Genomic DNA, 21,920 nt, shown 5'->3' with positions numbered 1-21,920 from the left:
ATATCAGTGAAATTCCATTTTTATCCATTTATGTATGAAAAGTGATTTCCTTCTCAGGTGGGAGATAACGTAAATTCCTTGACCTTTTATGGTCAAGGAATTGCTTTTAAGCAAATTAGTGATGGACGATAATGCTTTAGTTGAAGGGAGATAACTACAGCGGGAAGAAATTGAAGACAATTTGCCACCACCATCACCACTGCTACTAAAGCTACAAGACAACGAACCGTTTCCACCATATTGAGAATGAATAGATACAATATTGTCTAGAGTCTCACTGTTTTTCATCTGTTTGGCAGACCTCAGCTCACACCAGTAACTAATTTGACTACTAATTTCTATAGACAAGAGCCTGTACCTTTGTTAGATTGATCGATCCGGTGGGGATAGCTTTGACTGAAAGCTCAAAGTTCACTTGCACCGGTGAGTAGCGTGTTATAATCCCACAACGTCTAAAGGAAAGAGATATTCTCCTATGATGGAAAATAATAACGATCCAATGTTCGTGTTCAGACCTACCAGAACGTATTAAGAATGAATCGATACGTGATTGCTTGGATTCTCGCTGTTCTGCATGAATCCTATAAACTGTAAAATTCGATTATTTAGGAAAAGGAAACTTATAGAGCTTATACACTAGGGCAGATCCAGTGGTGAAGCTTTGAGCAAAACTGAATAAAGAACAGCGACTAATACTTCTTCATATCAGTGAGAATATTTAGAAAATAAAACTTTCAACATTACAGACGAATATTTTTGCACCCACGCAAACGAATATTCTTTCTTACATTCAGATAACTACATAAGAGTAAATGGGATCACTCGTAATTATGAAATCCCAAATATTTCATTGTCAGATATCAGAAGAGCAATGTGTGTACATCAATAAAAACAAGACGAATAATAATAATAATAATAATAATAATAATATAATAATAATAATAATAATAATAATAATAATAACAAAAATGCTTTCTAATTGATGTATCAATACCGGCTGATGACAACGTGTCTCTAAAAGAAATGGAGAAACTCTCAAAATACAAAGACCTGGAAATAGAGGTAACTAGAATGTGGAATCTGAAAACAGAAACAATTCCTATCATAGTAGGTGCATTAGGCATGATAAAAAAATATTCAGACAAATACATAACAAAAACACCAGGACTTACAAACACAGGACTTACAAACACATATAACATACAGAAAATTGCACTACTAGGCACTGCACACATCCTACGCAGAACACTTTCCATACAATAACCATCAGAGCATCACAACAAATCACAGCACATACCCAAGGCACACAGAGCTGCGCTCGGTAGTGAAATGAAAGCACGCTATAAAAATAAAACTACTGAATAATAATAATAATAATAATAATAATAATAATAATAATAATAATAATAATAATAATTTCTCACAAAATGTTATTTGATTTGCACGAATTTATATATATTGAAATTTTATTAAATTTATTTCGATTAAAAGATTGTCAACAATATTTTCACTGCGTTATTCATTTACTTCAAATTGAATATGAAATTATCAACAGTAAAAGCTATAGGAGTTTTGAGGGTGGCTGGAATCACTTGGCGTACAGCTTGTAAATATCTTCTTTATCCTGAAAATGTTTGGTTCTCGAATTTCTGGAAAAGAAATATTGGCAAAATGATTCTCGCTAAACGCAAGAAAAAAAGGTGTTAAATGTGACATTGAAAACATTTCAGATGTTTTCACTGCAAATATTCATAGAAACAAAAACAATAACAAACGTATTAAAAGTTGCTTCTTTCAACCATAAACTACGGTTCATAGCTACCATTTTCTGCCTTTGGGCCCCTTTGATTTCTCTTTTACTTCAGTGGACCCCCCGCAGCCATGTTTAAAAAAAATTATTCTTCTTTTAGAATTAAATATTATTAAGAATTATATAAAAATTGTTAAAAGATTTTGTGTTGAAGTGTAACCAATGAATTTCACTTTAACAACAAACTCTTAAACGGACTCCCAAAGGCCATGTGGACCCCGTTTGAGAAGAGCTATTAGAATGACCGCTAAGGGGAGGGAGTAAAGGTAAGGGAGTAAAAACGTTCATAGCAATCTCGTAAGTGCGCATGTCCATACATACACATGCGCGCCCGCACACCGCGTTTGCTATGAACGTTTTTACTCCCTTACTTTTACTCCCTTCCCTTAGCGGTCATTCCAATAGCTCTTTTATCTTAATAACGGTAAATCACGCAATAATTTTCCTTTGTTTTAACGGTCATTTTCATAGCATTTTTGCCGATGGTCCGATAACTGAAGAGATGCCGGCGTGGGTTTCCGCCCCGACATCCGAAACTCGGAGTTTTATCATGGCTACCGAATAATTGTCACACATTATATTTACACACACACACACACACACACACACACCACACACACACACACACACATATATATATATATATGTGTGTGTGTGTGTGTGTGTGTGTGTGTGTGTGTATATATATATATATATGAAAAGAAATACAAATGTGAAGCAATATTTCTATTGATTTCTGCATCGTGCTAAGGATGGTAGCGGGGAGAATCTAGGTCAAAAACTACGTCTTCTGCAAATTAACCAACGACAAGCGAACGCTTCATGTGACAGATAAATTTTCCTGAATTACAACCTCCTATTTTTATCGAGAACACATTCCTCAATATACTACATGAAAAAAGATGAGATGGTCATGACTGGAACGTCTTTTATCATACGTCTACTATATTCGACTAAGGTAGAACTAAACAATAGTAAAGTATTGGAGGGCGGTGGGGCTGTACTTACTCGACAGCTTCCTCTTATGCATCTCCACTGAGTGTCCACGTCAGTATGACACGGTGATCCATCAGGAAGAAAAGCCAGGTGAACTGACGTGAGAATCTCGTTTTCTTGAAGTGGAACACAGCTTACTTCACAAATACCATTCTGAGGACAGTCTAAATAGGAAGTCAGTAAGAAAAAGGGAAAAAGTTATAGATTTACATATAATCTATTTATGAGCATTTGGGCGTTAAGAAAAGCAATTTTGGTTTTGTGCAAACTTCAACAAACAATAGAATTATGACCAAGATTTAGACAATACAAAGTTTGTTTTTACATAATCCTTTTGATAGTTAACTGTTATGTCATGTGGATGTGTGTTGGCGTGTGTATGTATGTATATGTTTGTGTGTACGTGTGTGTGGACAGGTCGCTCTTGAGCGCTACTAGTAATATGTAACCCAGTACATAGTCGGAGCATCAGCGACTAAACCCGTAACCCAACTAAGGTGAAGAGGGTGCATTTATTGGATACTCTGCGGAATGAAAAACAAAACCCGTCAAAGGGAGGAGGAATTCAAGAGAGTCAACGGCCATCCCATAATGTATATGAATATATGTATTCCGAGCAGGTTGCGCCAGGACATAGAACTACTTGGGCTGGTGTCTGAGGGTGCAGTAAGCCCAATGGGAAGGTGGGATCCCTGGTCTTTGTCAAGGCAGCCCTCTAGAAGAAGGCTAACTTGTGTATAAAACCCACTGCTCTACTGAGCCGGGTATCTTGCTTTTTGCTTTCTCTCGGTGTTGTTAGTGAGAGTCGCTGTGCTGTTGTTCAAGCCACACTCGACTTAAAACGCTTGCATAGGCGCTGCTGATACATCTGTAAGTAATGGCCATGGTCATCTTACGAGGAGACAGTCATCATTATGAATAGAGGTTGTTAGCTGAGTGAACAATGTGACATAACTTCATGGCCATCAAGGAGCATCTATGCGGTCGCTCGACCTGCCGCAAATAGCAGACAAATTTCCGTTGCTGTTGTAAATGCGAAGCGTCACATTAGATAATGTAACCGGCACTTACAAAGACAGAATAATCGTAGCTATAATTTCTTTGATTATAACTCTTCTCGAAAACTGTGACAACAACAACCGCCAGTTCTTACCAATTCGACCAACCATTATCTATGAAGATAATACAAAATCATCACCCTAAAGGAAAACAATTTCCTTTAGAGAAGTTTATTAAACACACGTTAAGGGTTTCAAAAACATAGTCGGCTTTTCACATCACTAAGGATGAAGGAGTTGGCAGAAAGATATATTTTACATTGTTTATTATGTTGCATACGACTCCAATAACCAATCGTTCTACAACATGACAATGATGATAATACAAATAATATCAAAATATTAATACCACGTACACCGTTGTGCTACTACGGAGTGGCAACCATCAGGAAGTGTATCAAAGACACATTAGCTGGTGGAGTTCATTTCTTTTTGAAGTGGCATAGACAGGAAGTGAAGTGCCGGAAATCGATAATGTACTTCACTCGCCTTACCAGGAGAATACAAGGTTAAAGGACTTGCATGGGCAAAGTACGAATTAAGTTCTGCTAAAATGGTTACATATAGATATAATATCATTTACCTTTGTCGTGTCTTTCATAGAAGTCCCAAAAGTTATTCGAATTTAAGTCGTGTGTCTTCGTAGATATGGAGGATAAATCACATTTTCGGTTCGTCGGTTTATATTCGAAGGAATAACATTTTTTAGTTACAAGACATGCACTGGCACATTGTTCCAAAGACACATTGTTTTTTCTGCCCAAATCATCAAATCCTCTTACAGATCTGTTCGGATACATCTTAAAGTATTTTAAGGCTGGAAAATATTTCAATATTGGAAAATATTTTAATATTCAACATGTGTGAAAATTAAAGCAGCTATTCGAAAAGGTTGATATTGATAAAATATTTAATTTATTTTTCTGTCATATTAATATTAAAAATAATTATCAATTTAGTAAGATAACTTTATAATTATTAAGCTTGCGTTGGAGATTAGCAGGAACGTTTTGACGGGACGTTTAAATTTAAACTCCTTTCGAAAAGGACGTTCGCATCATAGAATTAGGGCGATTCTTAGACGTGTCAGTAACAAAAAGGTTAATACCATATACGCATTCTGCTAATACGGATATATAATCCTTATTGGCACAACTGTATATGAGGAGCATTATAGGGGTGAGGTAACATCAGATACGCAACTACAATAATAAAGCTGAAACTGAGTGTCAAATGAAAAAAGTTACAAACTAAGAAATTTAGCATAAATAAAAGAAAGGTGTGTTTAGTCGGCATATGAGGAATAGAAACTCTTGCTCTGATTTTATTTAAATTGACCAGCTGGGCAACGGTGTTTACTATGTAACTAAGGGTATTTGTCCATACTCAACAACGCAAGTCTTCTTTTAAAATTCAAGAGTAACATAATGTCATAATATTCGTGAGACACATATTGTTACTTCAAGAAAACGCTGCACAATTTAACATCAACTGGAAATTATTGGACCATTGCAGACCTCACCTCAACAGTAATAGGAAGTGCAGACTTTGCTTGGAAAAGTGTTATATTAAAGAATTTCCTTTACTCAAAGGTTTGTCACAATTCTAAAAGCGAGATGTTTTCCCCTTGTCCTCACGACCGTAGATATATCTTAATCAATTGGTTGGCTTCACTCTAGCAGTAAGGATTGGTTCTTCCTTCATTAAAAGTCTTCTCACGAACCCTGAGGTGCGTGATCGGCTGTTATACACTCTATGACTCGGTTACTTTCTGTTCTCATGTATGTATGTATGTATGTATGTATGTATGTATGTATGTATGTATGTATGTATGTATGTATGTATGTATGTATGTATGTATGTATGTACGTACGTACGTATGTATGTATGCCATTAGTCAGCACTATTTCAAGATTTCTGGGCAATAGAGAAAGAGCCGGTTTCTAACCAAGATCCAAGGCTCCTTCATTTGGAATTTCAACAACATTAACAGGGTATTTTTGCGTGTATGTTGGTATATGTGGAGATTTGTATGTTTTGTTTTATATATGTCTTTTCTTGCATATAGTTGCCTATCTAGACATGGTCATATATACTTAAATGATAAACTTCTGAAAAGTTTTACAGACTTTTACAGTTCCATTGACGGCTTAGATCTGTAGTCTTCGAATATCAGCTTTCTCCTTTCTGATTTTGAGAAGTCTAATTTCTCAAGATTAGTTCATAGGCGATGTGTTACATATCCCAGTGCCCCAATAATTACAGGTTTACACCTGAACTTTTAATCTGAATAGAGTAACTGTAGATTTCTCTATGGTTCAGCGGAAGTATTTTCTCTTTCGCTGATCTTTAGCTTTATGAAGGCCGAAAGTAATCGTTATGCCAAGTCTAGTATGTTTACATTTTATTGAAGTTTTCACTGACACATTCCACCAATACTATGTGTGGCTATGGCTTCTACCATATTGTGGGTTCTTATGTTTTTGGCTTCCGACGGATTCATTAAACAGTGTCCTAGTTACAACATCATGTCCCATCGGTAGATAAAAACCGTGATGGCATTTTCCGACAACTGCTTAGGATGTGACATCTTCAGTGTCGACTCCACAAAATCTGTATCGGTTATCACATGCCTCTAGAAACATGTGTGTACGTGAATATATATATATATATATATATTTGTGTGTGTGTGTGTGTGTGTGTGTGTGTGTGTGTGTGTGTGTGTGTGTACATGTGTGTATGCATGTATGTATTCTTCTAATACATTCTAATACATTGGAATAAATAGACATACCAGAATGTCTATGGGCTGATGTATGAGGTGATTGTATCCTCTCCATTTTCTTATTTGCCGTATATATATATATATATATATATATATATATATATATATATATATATATATTATATATATATATATATATATATATATATATATGCAACACAAACATGATATTAGTATTTTCTGTTGATGTAATAAGATATGTAAAATGGATATAAATTTTCGCTCGAGTTTTGATTCTGGTTGTTGCTACAAACGATAGCAACTAACTCAGTGACATTATTTACCTTTCCATTCTCTTTCATAGAAGTCCCATAAAGAATTTGGATTTAAGTCGTGTGCCTTCGTAGATATGGACGATAAATCACATTTTCGGTTCGTCGGTTTATATTCGAAAGAATAACATTCTTTATTTACAAGACATCCATTGGCACATTCTTCCAATGACACGTTATTTATTCTGCCCAAGTCATCAAATCCTTTCACAGATCTGTTCGGATACATCTTAAAGTATTTTAAGGCTGGAAAATATTTCAATATTGGAAAATATTTTAATGTTCAATATGTGTGAAAATTAAAAGATTTATCCAAAGCAGAGACATGAAAAGGCTTACGTAGTGAAAGTATTATTTAAGTAAGTTAGAAATTCAAAACTTCTATACGTGTTATGTTATTGTGTATGTCCTGTAATCCTTATTGGCACAAGTGAAACCGTCGTCTGCGTCTGGTCTGTAAAGAGTATTACAGCAATGAGGTAAGAACAGATTTTTAACCTTTGTAAAATTGGATTGAAATGGTTTAACAGACGACTGAAACGCAATCTAAAATGATAAACTTAATTTACAAAACATAAAACAGAAGTATCATTCGTAATGAAATTTAGTTTAAGGAACAGAAGTGTTTGCTTAGTTGGTGTAAAGTAAACAAAATATTTATTGCTGGTTTTATTAAAAGATATCAACTAAGCAATAACTTTTTGCTATGTTTTAGGGTATTACGAGTGGGAGTTGAATAATTATACATACATACATACATACATACATACATACATACATACATACATACATACATACATACATACATGCATACATACATACATATATAAACAAACCCGGAGGTTTGATAAGTTACGGAGAAAAGCGACTACTAAAGTCTTTTATACAATAATAACTACACTGAACCGCAAAAGAAACGTGAGATGTGTGTGACTGTGAAATATGTTTTAATTTCCTTATGTCAGAAATAAATTTTGATAAATCTGATAAAGTCAATTTCTTGGATGCATTTTGACCACGTGGACATTGTAAGCTTTCCCAACAACCAGGTCACGCTGCCCTGCTTGCAATCGGCCGATAGTTTGCTTTCTCTGCGCTGCTGACAATCGGGTCATACCTGATGCGTTCAAATTACCAATTTATTCTTTACTAACCACATAGGTTCCAAATACAGAGGGGACAACACAATGAAAGATAAAAACACAAAGTGTGTGTGTGGGGGGGAACGAACGAAAAACGATGAAATGTGAAAAAAATGAAAGGTGAAATGACGGCCACTCAAGTCCCACATCCAAAGTGGCCTCACTGAACTCTTGAAAAAAAAATAAACGTTTATATTTTGCGTCTCTTTTTCTCTTAAAACACATTTTTTTTTAAAGAAAACAGTCAACATACGACCTCAAGTTTGTTCAACACAGTGTAGTCAATGACTGGAGGCAGCGAATCAATCACTACTTCCACACCCAAAGATCCAACGTCCGACTCACACGTCTCTTTCAACACACTGTGGCTTTTCACATCAATGAGTATACATCTTATATATATATGACATTTGAAAAAATCGCGTTTCTTTCGCGATTCAGTGTATATAATAATATACCATAATAATAATAATATTATGCATACTCCGATTTAAAGCGACATTTATCTAAACAATTGACTGAAAAATGATGAGCAACTCCGACTGGAATCGAACCCACATATCAACGCTAACACGGTACCTTGTGCGTCCGACTGAGCCAGAACACACCCATAAATTTCAGTCAAATTTTATATATAGATACATACTTAAACTGTATTGTTTACGTAAATATCGCTTTAATTCGGTGTATATATATTTATTATGATATATATATATATATATATATATATAAATAGTAAAGAGTGAAAAAACGACAGAAGGCTTAAATGTTAGAAAATATATATATTTGCGTCAATATGTCTGAAGAATATTAGAAAATTTTTAAAAAAAAATTTTTTTTCTCTTATGACAAAATTTTTGTCATTATAAGAGAAAAAATTTTTCTAATATTCTTCAGACATATTGACGCAAATATATATATTTTCTAACATTTAAGCCTTCTGTCGTTTTTTCACTCTTTACTATTTTTTATATATTCACCCACGTGCTTTCACAAACCAACTTTCTTATCTATATATATATATATATATTTATTTATTTATTTATCTATTTATTATGATATATTATTATATAGTTATTATTGTATAAAAGACTTTAGCAGTTGCTTTTTCTCCGTGACTTATCAAGCCTTCAGGTTTATTTACAAAAATTTTATATGTAGTACTAGACAGTTTAAGTATCTATATATAAAATTTGACTGAAATTTGTGGGTGAGTGTTCTGGCTCAATCGGATGCGCAAGCAGCCGTGTTAGCGTTGATATGTGGGTTCGGTTTTTGTCGGAGTTAGCTCATCATTTTTCAGTCAATTGTTTAGATAAATGTCACTTTAAATCGGAGTATATTATTATTATTGTTTTTGTTTTTGTTGTTGTTGTTGTTGTTGTTGTTGTATACACACACACACACATATTTCAACAAAGCATTGTCTTCTGACAGAAACGCAGAAGAAATAAATCTCAGCGTGACACATAAACAGTTGAATGTAATGACTACGGTCACATGGTTACGAAGAGTGCAAGAAATATGTTACTGCTAAAGAATTAAGTACTTCCGTTTGGACTGGCTAACGTTCTGCCATTGGAACTAAAGTTCTTGGAATCAAGGTAACCATACTGTAGTAACATGGTGCATACTTCAGAAGCTCGTTGTTTCACCAGTTCGAAGTAATTGCTACTGTCATTGAAACAGGGCTGCAATGAAAAACAGTTTTTATTAGATTTACCGAGTTAGTTTGGGTGTGAGTAGGTAATTGAATTAAGAATGGTTTACAAATGAATATGTTGAGCAGCTGGAAGAACCTAGAAAGAAATAGACATAGAGTATAATCTGGCTTAAAAGACACTACTGCATCTGTTGTGAATAAGGCTGCGGAGTTTGACAAGAAAGGTAGACAGTGTGTGAATTATAATGTGAGAAACAACATAATGACCTTTCATGTGATCAAGTTGAAACGATGATCAACAACCATTAAGCATCTTTGTCTATTGAAACAGTAACTGGAGATTTAATACGATAAAGACTGTCTTGATTCTAACGAGTAGAAGGTCCCATCTTTATGTGTAATTTGAATATTAAAAATACAGCTGAGGGGAAGCATTTTCCAATAACGATCAGAAGCATAATATTTGCACTCACACACACATAGACACACATACGCACACATACACACACACATACACACACATACACACATCCACTTCACAGCTAGTTATATACAAATATATATATTAGTTAATTAAACTTCAGCATTGTCGGATTTTCACAATTATATCTTTATATGAGTACTTTCATGTCCTTTTAAACAACCATCACACACACATACACATGCATATACATATACTCATATACATACAAAAATAAACATACATATACACGCAAGTATACAGAGAGAGAAAGAAAGAAATAGAGAGGGAGACAAAGAAAGAGAGAGGTAGCGTGGTGGAAGAGAGAGAAAGACATAGCGTTTACGGATGAAATCCAGTGAGCATAAACAATTTTTTTCAACAATAGCAAGCGTTTTGCATGATGGTTTGATAGAGAGTGCCAAAATACAATTCAAACAAGAATATTCACCAAAAAAAGCTAATGGTGTCAGTTTGGTGATCCAGCGCTGGTGTCAGAGACCTGGCAAATCAATTACAGCCGATGTATACATCAACCAATTGGATGAAATGAGTGAACTTGCAATTAAACAACCCAGATTGGTCAATAGAGACGGGCCAATTCTCTTTCAAGACAATGCTTGACTACATGTTTCACAAAAAACGCCACTAAAGTTGCAGGAACTGAACTTGGAAGTACTCTGTCATCCACTATATTCACCAGACCTTGCACCAACTGACTATCACGTTTTCCAGGCATTAAACAACTTTCTGCAAGGAAAAACTTCAAATCTGAAGAAGATACAAAAACAGCTTTCATGATTTCATAACCTCTTGCTCTCCAGAATTTTTCGCTGCCGGAATAAATAAGCTACCTATAAAATGGCAAAATTGTGATGATAATTTAGGTGTATACTTTGATTAACTGCATTGCTTCTTGTTGAGATAAACTTTCAGTTAAAAATCGGACATTTCATTCTTAACGACCTGATAATTAAAAATAGTTATTCGGCGAGGAAAAGTCGACATTACCTACATATTTATTTAAAGATTAAATGAATATTATTCCAGTCATTTCGAAAAGTACGATGGTCAACTTGGGACATGTTTCGATTCTATATTAGTCATCGTCAACAAATCGTATATATTTTATTACGGAAATAAACAGACTGTTTTAAAACTTAACATTTGTACACAACCTATGGTGCTTTAATTAAGTCATGTTGTATACTATAAGCACAGAATATATTATTTGACTTGTTACACTTTTTATCTTCATAAAAAAATGAACAAAAATTTTTAATTAATTTTCAATGTACAAAATTATAGAAATATGACATAATAATTACCTGCACATTGCAGAGTTGGGCGCGGATTGACTGGCCTTTGCACCATTCTGTATTGACTGGTCTACATTAAAAATGTTAGAAAATGCAGACAACTCAAGATCTGTAAAATTCACATCAGTCTGTCCTATAAATTAAATCTCATATAAATATTTACGTAGGGAACTTTTAAATATATATTGTAGTTATTTATTGAAATAATTTGTTCAATTAGTAAAATTTTTAATTACGTTGTATAAATTCAGATTCTCCTTGATCTTTCGTATAATGTGTATAACTTAGGGGCGTATTCGCTACAAATCGTGAATACACCCTTAAACATCTTATTTTTTTAACTTTATCCAAGTTATAACTTCATTTTATTTTCCCTCTTACTACCAAAAAACCTATTTTTATTACATATTTGCATCCATTTTTACAAAGATGTGTGTGTGTGTGTGTGTGTGTGTGTGTGTGTGTGTGTAATATAATGTTATATTTGTCTGAAGTATTCGAGCTGTAGCATCAGTGGTAGGGTCTTTCCTAATCAAAGTTACTCACCTATCCTCCTCTGTCTCTGTTTCCTACACAACTAATTCCCCGATTAACCTACACCACACCTAATTCTCATTTACATCTAAATAACAATTTACCAAAGATTATTTAAAACTAAAAAGAACTCAAGCAGGTCAGTCTGATGAAGGCAAATAACCCAAAACTTCAAAGTCACTATCAATTTTTTCCATGTAAGAGTTAATGCGCGCACGCACACATGCACACATCTATCTCTCAAACTAATATTGTATCTTGTGTTGATTACAGAAATGTATAACTGCAGGACGAACCTCTGTATAATGATGTTCCAAGCAACATAAGGACTATAACACTGAATACATTTCACTCTGCATGTGTCTCAAATACTCTTTACGATCTTGTCGTGCAACGGTGCATTGCTGTAGAGTTATTGGTAGGTCTTGGTAACTTTGCAAAGTCACAGTCAGTCCTACATTCTATATTTGGCGATAAGCAGAACTCAGTAGAGTAAGAACCTCAGCGCCATTTATGGAGTTATAAAATATTAACTATTCCATGAAGAACAATTCACCAGGCCATTGAATAAATATCACATTAAAAGTTATGAGAAAAAGCAAAGGCTGTAGTTAAGCGCAAGTTTCTTTTTTAAAACAATCCTTTGAGTACTGAAGTTGCTTCAGAACACTGGAAAGACCTGAAGAAAAGATTCAGTACAATTCGAGACCGAACTAGTAGACTTGGTAGAATATATGTACTTCTTTATGTACGCTGACGTCTTTCAAAAAGAAACTTAGATCTGACATTAAGAAATTCAAGAAATATTAAATATTTTCATTTCTTCCGATAAAACTAAACTCTTATACAATGTAGAAAGTGGCACGTACACACAATTTCTTAATAAGAACACCAATAACAATTACAGGAAAGATAACTAAAATTCAAACGGTGTAAACATTAAGAGATTGTTATGAGGACAATTCGTTGCCATGTTTAATTAACTCCACATTTTTTTTAACCTCTAATCTAAAATAAAGCCAATGAAAACAGATATGAGAAATAACCATCAATAAATTCTCCAAATATGATTAAAACAGTAACAAAACTCAAACAATGGAAGAACTAATTTTCCCCCCCTTCTCGTATCTCTCAGTTTCTACTGTTTAGCGCCGGAGACTTCAGCAGAAGATACAATAGCATCAAATGTATAAACAGAGAAATTATTTATTCCTGCAATAACGATGAAATGAAGCTTCTGTCAGGATGAATAAAAATCAAACCTAACAGTCTCATTTGATGTCGGTGTGAGATCGGTGTAAACATTAAGAGATTGTTATGAGGACAATTCGTTGCCATGTTTAATTAACTCCACATTTTTTTTAACCTCTAATCTAAAATAAAGCCAATGAAAACAGATATGAGAAATAACCATCAATAAATTCTCCAAATATGATTAAAACAGTAACAAAACTCAAACAATGGAAGAACTAATTTTCCCCCCCTTCTCGTATCTCTCAGTTTCTACTGTTTAGCGCCGGAGACTTCAGCAGAAGATACAATAGCATCAAATGTATAAACAGAGAAATTATTTATTCCTGCAATAACGATGAAATGAAGCTTCTGTCAGGATGAATAAAAATCAAACCTAACAGTCTCATTTGATGTCGGTGTGAGATCGTTTAATAACGTAGATATATGTCACATTGTTGACTTAAATGTATAAACATTTACATACGAATTTCCTTACGTAAAATAAATTATTAGATACAAATAATGGACTGTTGTATCTGTATAGAAAATAGTTCAGTCTTTTAGAAAAGAGTTCATATTCAATATAAATGAGTATTGCCTTAAAAGTTCATTCTCACTTCTAACTTATGAAGACCTCGTTTTAATCAATACATTTAAAGGCTATTTGTCCACCTTTTTGCATAATTTAATTTGCATTAAAAAAATTCATACGATGATCTTTTTACTAAATATATATTTCTGTTTTCCTTTTATATTTTTGTTTTCTTTACGACAGTGGAGTATCTTTACGAGAATAGGTCTCCCACAACAGGACTTCAGAAGAAATGAGAGAAATGAAAGTGAGATTCGATCGAAAGCTCTTTGGAACCTCTTTGTAGACATACCTTGGATTATCACATCTCCGTGTTGATATTCTGACTCCAGCCCCACACGATCGACTACAGTCAGCGTAAGGACTCCACTCACTCCACCCTCCACTCACAACTAATATAGGAACCCAGAGATTAGTTTCAGTAAGATTTTCACATCTCATGTCAAAACGGCAGACCTACAAAATAACCAATAAAGAAATTAGTCAAAAACGATATTTTAGAAGGAAACTTTGCTGCTGATAAATTTTGATAAAGTATGAGAAGTTCTTATACTAAAATTACCAAAATAATAGAATGATAAACATTGAGTTTTTCATAAGGATACAGAACCACAAACTTGAGGAAGGGATTTAATCGACTGATACTTATTTTATCGATGAAGAAAGCTTGAAATGCAAATAAGACCTTGGTGACATTCGAACTCAGAACGTAAGGGATGCAACTAAATACCACTACATTCTCTGACATCTAATTGATTCCATCAATCTATGGCACTGGACTGCAGCCATGCTGGAGCACTGCTTTGGGGTAGCTATTTTTTAAATCACAAAGCCTTAAAAGTTGGGATCGATTACAACATCCCAATACTTGACATGTCCTCATTGTCACTGGAAAGGATTTTGGCGCGAATGGTACTCAAAAGGCTATACTTTTCTACTCTAGGCACAAAGCCCGAAATTTTGGGGGAGGGGCCAGTCGATTAGATCGACCCCAGTACGCAAATGGTACTTAATTTATCAAAGGCGGTGAGCTGGCAGAAACGTTAGCACGCCGGGCGAAATGCCGGGCGAAATGACAGACAAACGGATTAAGTCGATTATATCGACCCCAATCACCAGACGTTCAAATAGTTGGTAGTTCTTCGAGATAATATAATAAAAGCAAAATTTATTAGAATTAAAGAATACGAGTTATGTTATTTTGTTGTGGGAAGAGGAAATGACTTTACAATGAAGAGTCTTACTGTCAGCTTAAATACTTCCTCTCGCAATAGTTTATCATACGTCAATGTTTCTATTAATTAATTATAGTTTGCTTCTATTTCAAACAAGTGTACTAATTGTCCTTTACTCTTGTAGATGGTGAAATGTACAGAGATATCATTTATTAAGGAAGAAAACTTTACAGATATAATCATATGTATATATATATATATATATATATATACTAGCTGAAGGTGACCCGCTCTACGCGCGGGTAAGAGTGTGGGTGTTACTTTCTGTTGCTTCCTTTCAGCACGTAAAAAGCACCATCCGAACGTGGCCGATTGCAGCACCGCCTTGACTTGCTTCTGTGCTGGTGGCACGTAAAAAGCACCAACCGATCGTTGTCACTGCGAGCCCCCCTGGCACCAGTGCCGGCGGCACGAAAAAAGCACTCACTACACTCACAGTGTGGTTGGCGTTAGGAAGGTCATCCACCTGTAGAAACACTGCCAGATCAGACTGGAGCCTGGTGCAGCCTCCTGGCTTCCGAGACCCCGGTCACACTGCCCAACCCGTGCTAGCACGGAAAACGGACGTTAAACGATGATGATGATGATTCTCCGTATTTGTTTCTCTCTCCTTTCTCTCTCACTTTCCCACTCTCTTACTTTTCTTTTCTCTCTGACTCTCCCTCGCTTTCTCTTACTCTCCATCTTTATCTATCTCTCTCCCATTTATAAACAACAGAAGATCTTGAGTAAGTTGAGAAATAAAATATTTAGAAAGATCAATCAGAAATATGAGGCAGTGGCAATGGAAAGGTCTGCTTCAAGGCAGACAGCAAAACGCTAACATTCAAAAGGGACAGACGAACTTGCGAGCTGAATAAAAATAATAAAATATTGGAAACCAAAGTTTGAAGGGATAGAATCTGAGGATAGTAGAGTCACCATGGCTGGCATTTGTTAACGACGGATTGCAACGTATTGACAGTTTAACGGCTGGCGTAAAATTTTGAACTTGATGTAAAAGAAAATTCGTAAACACCAAGTTTTGAAGTGATTCTTTCTCACGACAGTAGACTCACCATGGCAAGCATTCAAAACTTCTTTATCATGGACGGCAACACATTGACGATTAAAAGGCTGGCGCAAATTTTTTAGCTTGATGCAACTGAGAATTCCTAAACACCCGGTCTTTGAAATTTTAATGCCCTTCCAGCCCCATTTAGACCCCTTTTCACATTTTGGTTAATATGACCCGATTTCATTCGGGTGTACTGGGGCCACATTTTATAAGATGAGGAATTTTGTCCTAGAGGTGACGCCTTTCATTTGAGGAACAAAATAGTTGTGATGCAAACTTGTCAGCACCTTTAACATAGGTGTGCATATTTTCAGCTGAATCGAACGACTACGTAATGCACACATATATATATGTGTATATATATATATGTGTGTGTGTGCACGCATTATATATACAAATGTATACAAATGAGATATATATCTGTATAAATTAAATTAGAGATAAAACCACTAATAGGCAAATCAAACAATGAAAAACCAAAACCAAAAACATAAAAAAAGAAAATATAACATAGAAAATATATCTATATATATAAAACTGTAGTTGTGTGAGTGTCTGTCCCCTTCGATTTAGATTCCTAACTACTCCCAAATTTTGCGGTGCAGTTTAACCAAATTCGGGTATCTTATAGTCGTGATTCATATCGAGCCCGTCTGGGTATTAGCGCGCGTCTACGATGAGTCTACGATTTAAAAAATAATTTAACATCATTTTTTATTCCATTTTAATGCATATTTTTTCGTGTGTCGATGGCGGCGGAGTTGGCGTCCACGCTCACGCCTGCACCTGTGTTGCACCTGTGTAAGGAAATCAACGTCGTAATGCGTTGTGAAGGAGACCAGCGTTCTTTTAGAACAACGACTTCATGGCTTGAAGTCGCCAAAACAGAGATCGCTAAAAAAGCTGAATCAGATCCACAAAAACGGCAAAAACCGCCACACAGGGCAGGTTTTGCTGTGCAAACAATTTGCACAACCGAATGTTTTAGTTGTTGCACAAATCTTTATATATAAAAGTAAGGTTGTGTGTCTGTCTCCTACGATTTAGATTCCTAACTACTCCCACATTTTGCGGTGCAGTGTAACCAAAACCGGGTATCTTATAGTCGTGATTCATATCGAGCCCTTCTGGGTATTAGCGCGCGTCTACGATGAGTCTACGATTTAAAAAAAAAATTTACCATAATTTTTTATTCCATTTTAATGCATTTTTCGCTATTATATAAGGGAAGTAACTCTCTAAAAATGTCTACGATGAGTCAACGATTAAAAAAAAAATTACCCTAATTTTTTTATTCCATTTTAATGCATTTTTCGCTATTATATAAGGGAAGTAACTCTCTAAAAATGTCTACGATGAGTCAACGATTAAAAAAAAAATTACTATCATTTTTTATTCCATCTTTAATGCATTTTTTGCTATTTTTTTTGCTACAACTCACTAAAAATGCTTATATAGTTATTTCCCTTACAAACCCGAGCAACGCCGGGCGATACTGCTAGTAAAATATAAAATTGAAAACTTTAAATTATTTAAATTGAAAATAAAAATTATGAAATTATATTTATAATTTGTTTAAAAATATATATAACTATGAAAAAGTATGAAAAAGTTTAATATACATAAATACAGATATATACACTTTGTATATATACATTATATATACATATTTATATATAGAACACACACACACACACACACACATACATTATATATACATATTTATATATAGAACACACACACACACACACATACATTATATATACATATTTATATATATAGAACACACACACACACACACACATACATATATACATATATATATATATAACACACACACACACACATATAAATGAACGCAAGAATATCTGATTCATAATATTTGTTCTCATGCTCGTGTGTTGTTTGTTGGTGACAGACACATACTTAAAAGAACGCCGCCGAAGTGATAGGAAGGTAGGAAACAGAGTCAGTGAAAAAGAAAGGAAATAGCGATAGTGACAGATACTTTAAATAACCGTAGTGGACTTCTGAAAGTTATGAAGAGGAGTAAGAGAGGGAAAGGAGGAAATAGGGTGAGGTAGGAAGATGGCCCCTAGCAACCACACCTTTTAAAATAGGGATTTCTAAGGTAGCCCACGCGCATCGTCACCTCATTCTACATGTCCCTGTAAATTTTGGAGCGAATCGGACGGGATGTAGTGGCATTGAAAGCGAACCAAGCGGTAAAAACGCATTTCAGTTTTATATATAGAGATATATATATACTAGCTGAAGGTGACCCGCTCTACGCGCGGGTAAGAGTGTGGTTGTTACTTTCTGTTGCTTCCTTTCAGCACGTAAAAAGCACCATCCGAACGTGGCGGATTGCAGCGCCGCCTTGACTGGCTTCTGTGCTGGTGGCACGTAAAAAGCACCAACCGATCGTGGACGCTGCCAGCCCCCCTGGCACCTGTGCAGGCGGCACGAAAAAAGCACCCACTACGCTCACAGAGTGGTTGGCGTTAGGAAGGGCATCCACCTGTCGAAACACTGCCAGATCAGACTGGAGCCTGGTGCAGCCTCCTGGCTTCCCAGACCCCTGTCAAACTGTCCAACCCGTGCTAGCACGGAAAACGGACGTTAAACGATGATGATGATGATTCTCCCTCTTTGTTTCTTTCTCCTTTCTCTTTCACTTTCCCACTCTCTTACTCTTCCTTTCTCTCGGACTCTCCCTCGCTTTCTCTTACTCTCTATCTTTATGTATCTCTCTCCCATTTATAAACAACAAAAGATCTTGAGTAAGTTGAGAAATAAAATATTTAGAAAGATCAATCATAAATATCAGGCAGTTACAAAGGAAAGGTCTGCTTCAAGACAGACAGCAAAACACTAACATTAAAAGGGACAGACGAACTTGCGAGCTGAAAAAAATAATAAAATATTGGAAACCAAAGTTTGAAGGGATAGAATTTGAGGATAGTAGCGTCACCATGGCTGGCATTTCTTAACGACGGACAGCAACGTATTGACAGTTCAACGGCTGGCGTAAAATTTTGAACATGTAAAAGAAAATCCCTAAAAACCAAGTTTTGACTTGATTCTTTCTCACGACAGTAGACTCACGATGGCAAGCATTCAAAACTTCTTTATCATGGACGGCAACACATTGACGATTAAAAGGCTGGCGCAAATTTTTTAGCTTGATGTAACAGAGAATTGCTAAACACCCGCTCCTTTAAATTTTAATCCCCTTCCAGCCCCATTTATACCCCTTTTCACCTTTTGGTTAATATAACCCGATTTCATTTGGGTCTACTGGGGCCACATTTTATAAGATGAGGACTCAACCAAGTTTCCCAAGTTCTGGTCATAGACCATAGAACACTCAACCAAGTTTCCCGATTTCTGGTCATAGACCATAGAACAGTCAAGCAAGTTTCCCGAGTTCTGGTCATAGACCATAGAACACTCAACCAAGTTTCCCGAGTTCTGGTCATAGACCATAGAACACTAAACCAAGTTTCCCGAGTTCTGGTCATTTGCAGAATAAATAGAGACGGCGGAGGTGGCAGACGTCGTTGCAATGTAAACATGATTTGTTATAAGAGAAAGATTGTCCAGATTGTGTGTTGGTGGTGGTGGTGGCGATGATAATTATCTTTAAGAATGGAGATAAAGAGAAATTGAATGGGAGTTAGAGGTAGAAAGAGAAGGTGTAAATTTTGGAGTGAATCCGACGGGATGTAGTGGGCTTTAACCCCGGCAAAAAAAAATATCTGTTGCGTTTCTGAAAGAGGTGAAGTAGGAATATTGAAACTTTTGCGGCTGTCATTGATAGACTCGTTGTAGAATAAATAGAGACGGCGAAAAAAGAGAGAGCTCGAGAAAGAAAAGGTGATATATGAAAGAGAGGACGGGAAAATGAAATATTTTGCAATGTAAACATGATTTGTTTTAAGAGAAAGATTATCATGATTGTGTGTTGGTGGTGTTGGTGGTGTTGGTGGTGGCGATGATAATTATCATTAGGGAAAAGAGTGAGTGAGTGAGGAAGACATACATAAGTTGTGGCGATGATAATTGTAGACCCCTTTTCACATTTTGATGAAGAGAACCCGATTTCATTCGGGTGTACTGGGGCCACATATAGGTGTGTGTGTGGTGTGTGTGTGTGTGTGCACGCTGTAGAAATTAAATTAGAGATAAAACCACTAATAGGGAAATGAAACAGTAAAAAACCAAAAACAAAAACATAAAAATAAAAATATAATATTAGATATATGTATATATGTGTGTGTGTGTGTGTGTGTGTGTGTGTGTGTGTGTGTTGTGTGTGTGTTGACAGGTAGACAATAGAATGCGATGGCGATGGCGATGTAATATTTGTTTCTGTCTATGAAACTGATAGATACATGAGTAAAATGTATGGGAAGCTAAGAGATAAGAGTGAGTGAAAATGTTCTTGGAAGAGAGGAAACAGCGAGAGAGTGATTTGAGAGAGACTTTACATTAACTAACCGTAGAGGCATTGTCAAATGAAGAGGGGTGAGAGAGTACTGGAGGAAGTAGGGTGAGTGAGGAAGATGGCCCCTAGCAACCACACCTTTTAAGATAGGGATTTCTAAGGTAGCCCACGCGCATCGTCACCTCATTCTACATGTCCCTGTAAATTTTGGAGCGAATCGGACGGGATGCGTAACTCTCGATGCCAAAGTTCAGGACACTTCCCTCCAGGATCTTCCAGATGTATATTATGGCATATCTTTCCCGCCTACGCTCCAGGGAATATAATTTTATCTCTTGAGTCTTTCCAGTAGCTTACATTCTGCATAGAGGCTATCTTCTTTGTGTAGCTTGTTGGATCGCCTCAAGTTCTGTGATCAACTTGACACTGGATGGTGACCATAGCTGAGAGCAATAGTCAAAGTGGCTTAGGACAAGTGTCTTCCAGAGGACCATCATGGTTCTTGTTCTCTTGTTCTAAAGGTTCTAAGAATCCAGCCAGCCAGCCGTCTACATTTCATTGTCAGTTTAGCAACATGTACATGAAAGGTCGCGTCATCACTCATGTGAATACCCAGGTCACGCACTGATTGTGCCTCTGGGATTGCAATCCCTCCGGGTCCAGTGTATTCATTGGGTATTGCATTCAGTTTTGCATGCTGATAGTATAAAGCTTGAAACTTTCCAGCATTGAACTGCATGCTATTCTTTTCAGCCCACTTGTATATTTCGTCCAGCTCACATTGCAGGTGTTTAGTGTCCTCAGGGTTCTGTATTGCCTGTGAAACTTTTGTATCATCTGCATAACTTGTGATCGTGACTCTCTGCGTGGCTGAGGGCATGTCTGAGAAGGCCATTATGAACAGTAGTGGTCCCAGAACAGTGCCTGCGGAACACCGCTCACTATTTGTGTGTTAATGGAGGTGGCCCCATTGGCTACTACCACCTGACTTCTATCCTTCAGAAAGTCATGAAGCCATTCTCCCAGTTTTCCAACTATGTTGAGATCACGCAGTTTGTGACATATCATTCCGTGATCGACTTTATCAAAGGCCTTTGTAAAGTCGAGATATATCACTTCCACATTTGAGTGGTTGAGCAGCCGTTTCAGCCCAGTCATAGTGTTGTAGGAGCTGAGTTAAACAGCTTCTCCCTGGTCGGAAACCATGTTGGGTGTCGGGCAGCAAGTCATTCTCTTCAAGGAAGGTGATCAGCTTCCTTCTGACTATTCGTTCCATGACCTTGCTGATGTGTGAGGTCAGAGAGATAGGTCTAT

The 21,920-nt window shown here is 36.1% G+C and overlaps 1 protein-coding gene across 1 annotated transcript in view; it reads right to left on the bottom strand.

The window, feature by feature from the left end:
• Positions 1-1,383: 1,383 nt before the first annotated feature.
• The window catches only part of LOC115220919 (A disintegrin and metalloproteinase with thrombospondin motifs 1), a 42,115-nt gene continuing 21,578 nt past the window's right edge, over positions 1,384-21,920 (bottom strand). Inside the window, exons 14-20 of the mRNA XM_029791119.2 lie at positions 14,157-14,320; positions 11,515-11,575; positions 9,613-9,754; positions 6,934-7,167; positions 4,448-4,681; positions 2,819-2,970; positions 1,384-1,649 (exon numbers count right to left, since the gene is read on the bottom strand). Coding sequence (XP_029646979.1) covers positions 1,620-1,649; positions 2,819-2,970; positions 4,448-4,681; positions 6,934-7,167; positions 9,613-9,754; positions 11,515-11,575; positions 14,157-14,320 — 1,017 coding nt within the window. The 3' untranslated portion in view covers positions 1,384-1,619. The remainder of the gene's footprint in view (positions 1,650-2,818; positions 2,971-4,447; positions 4,682-6,933; positions 7,168-9,612; positions 9,755-11,514; positions 11,576-14,156; positions 14,321-21,920) is intronic.

This window comes from Octopus sinensis, linkage group LG17 (assembly GCF_006345805.1).
Source record: "Octopus sinensis linkage group LG17, ASM634580v1, whole genome shotgun sequence".
Classification (NCBI taxonomy): Eukaryota; Metazoa; Mollusca; class Cephalopoda; order Octopoda; family Octopodidae; genus Octopus; species Octopus sinensis.
Note: the sequence above shows the minus strand (reverse complement) of the source record. Positions and strands in the feature narration are given on the sequence as shown.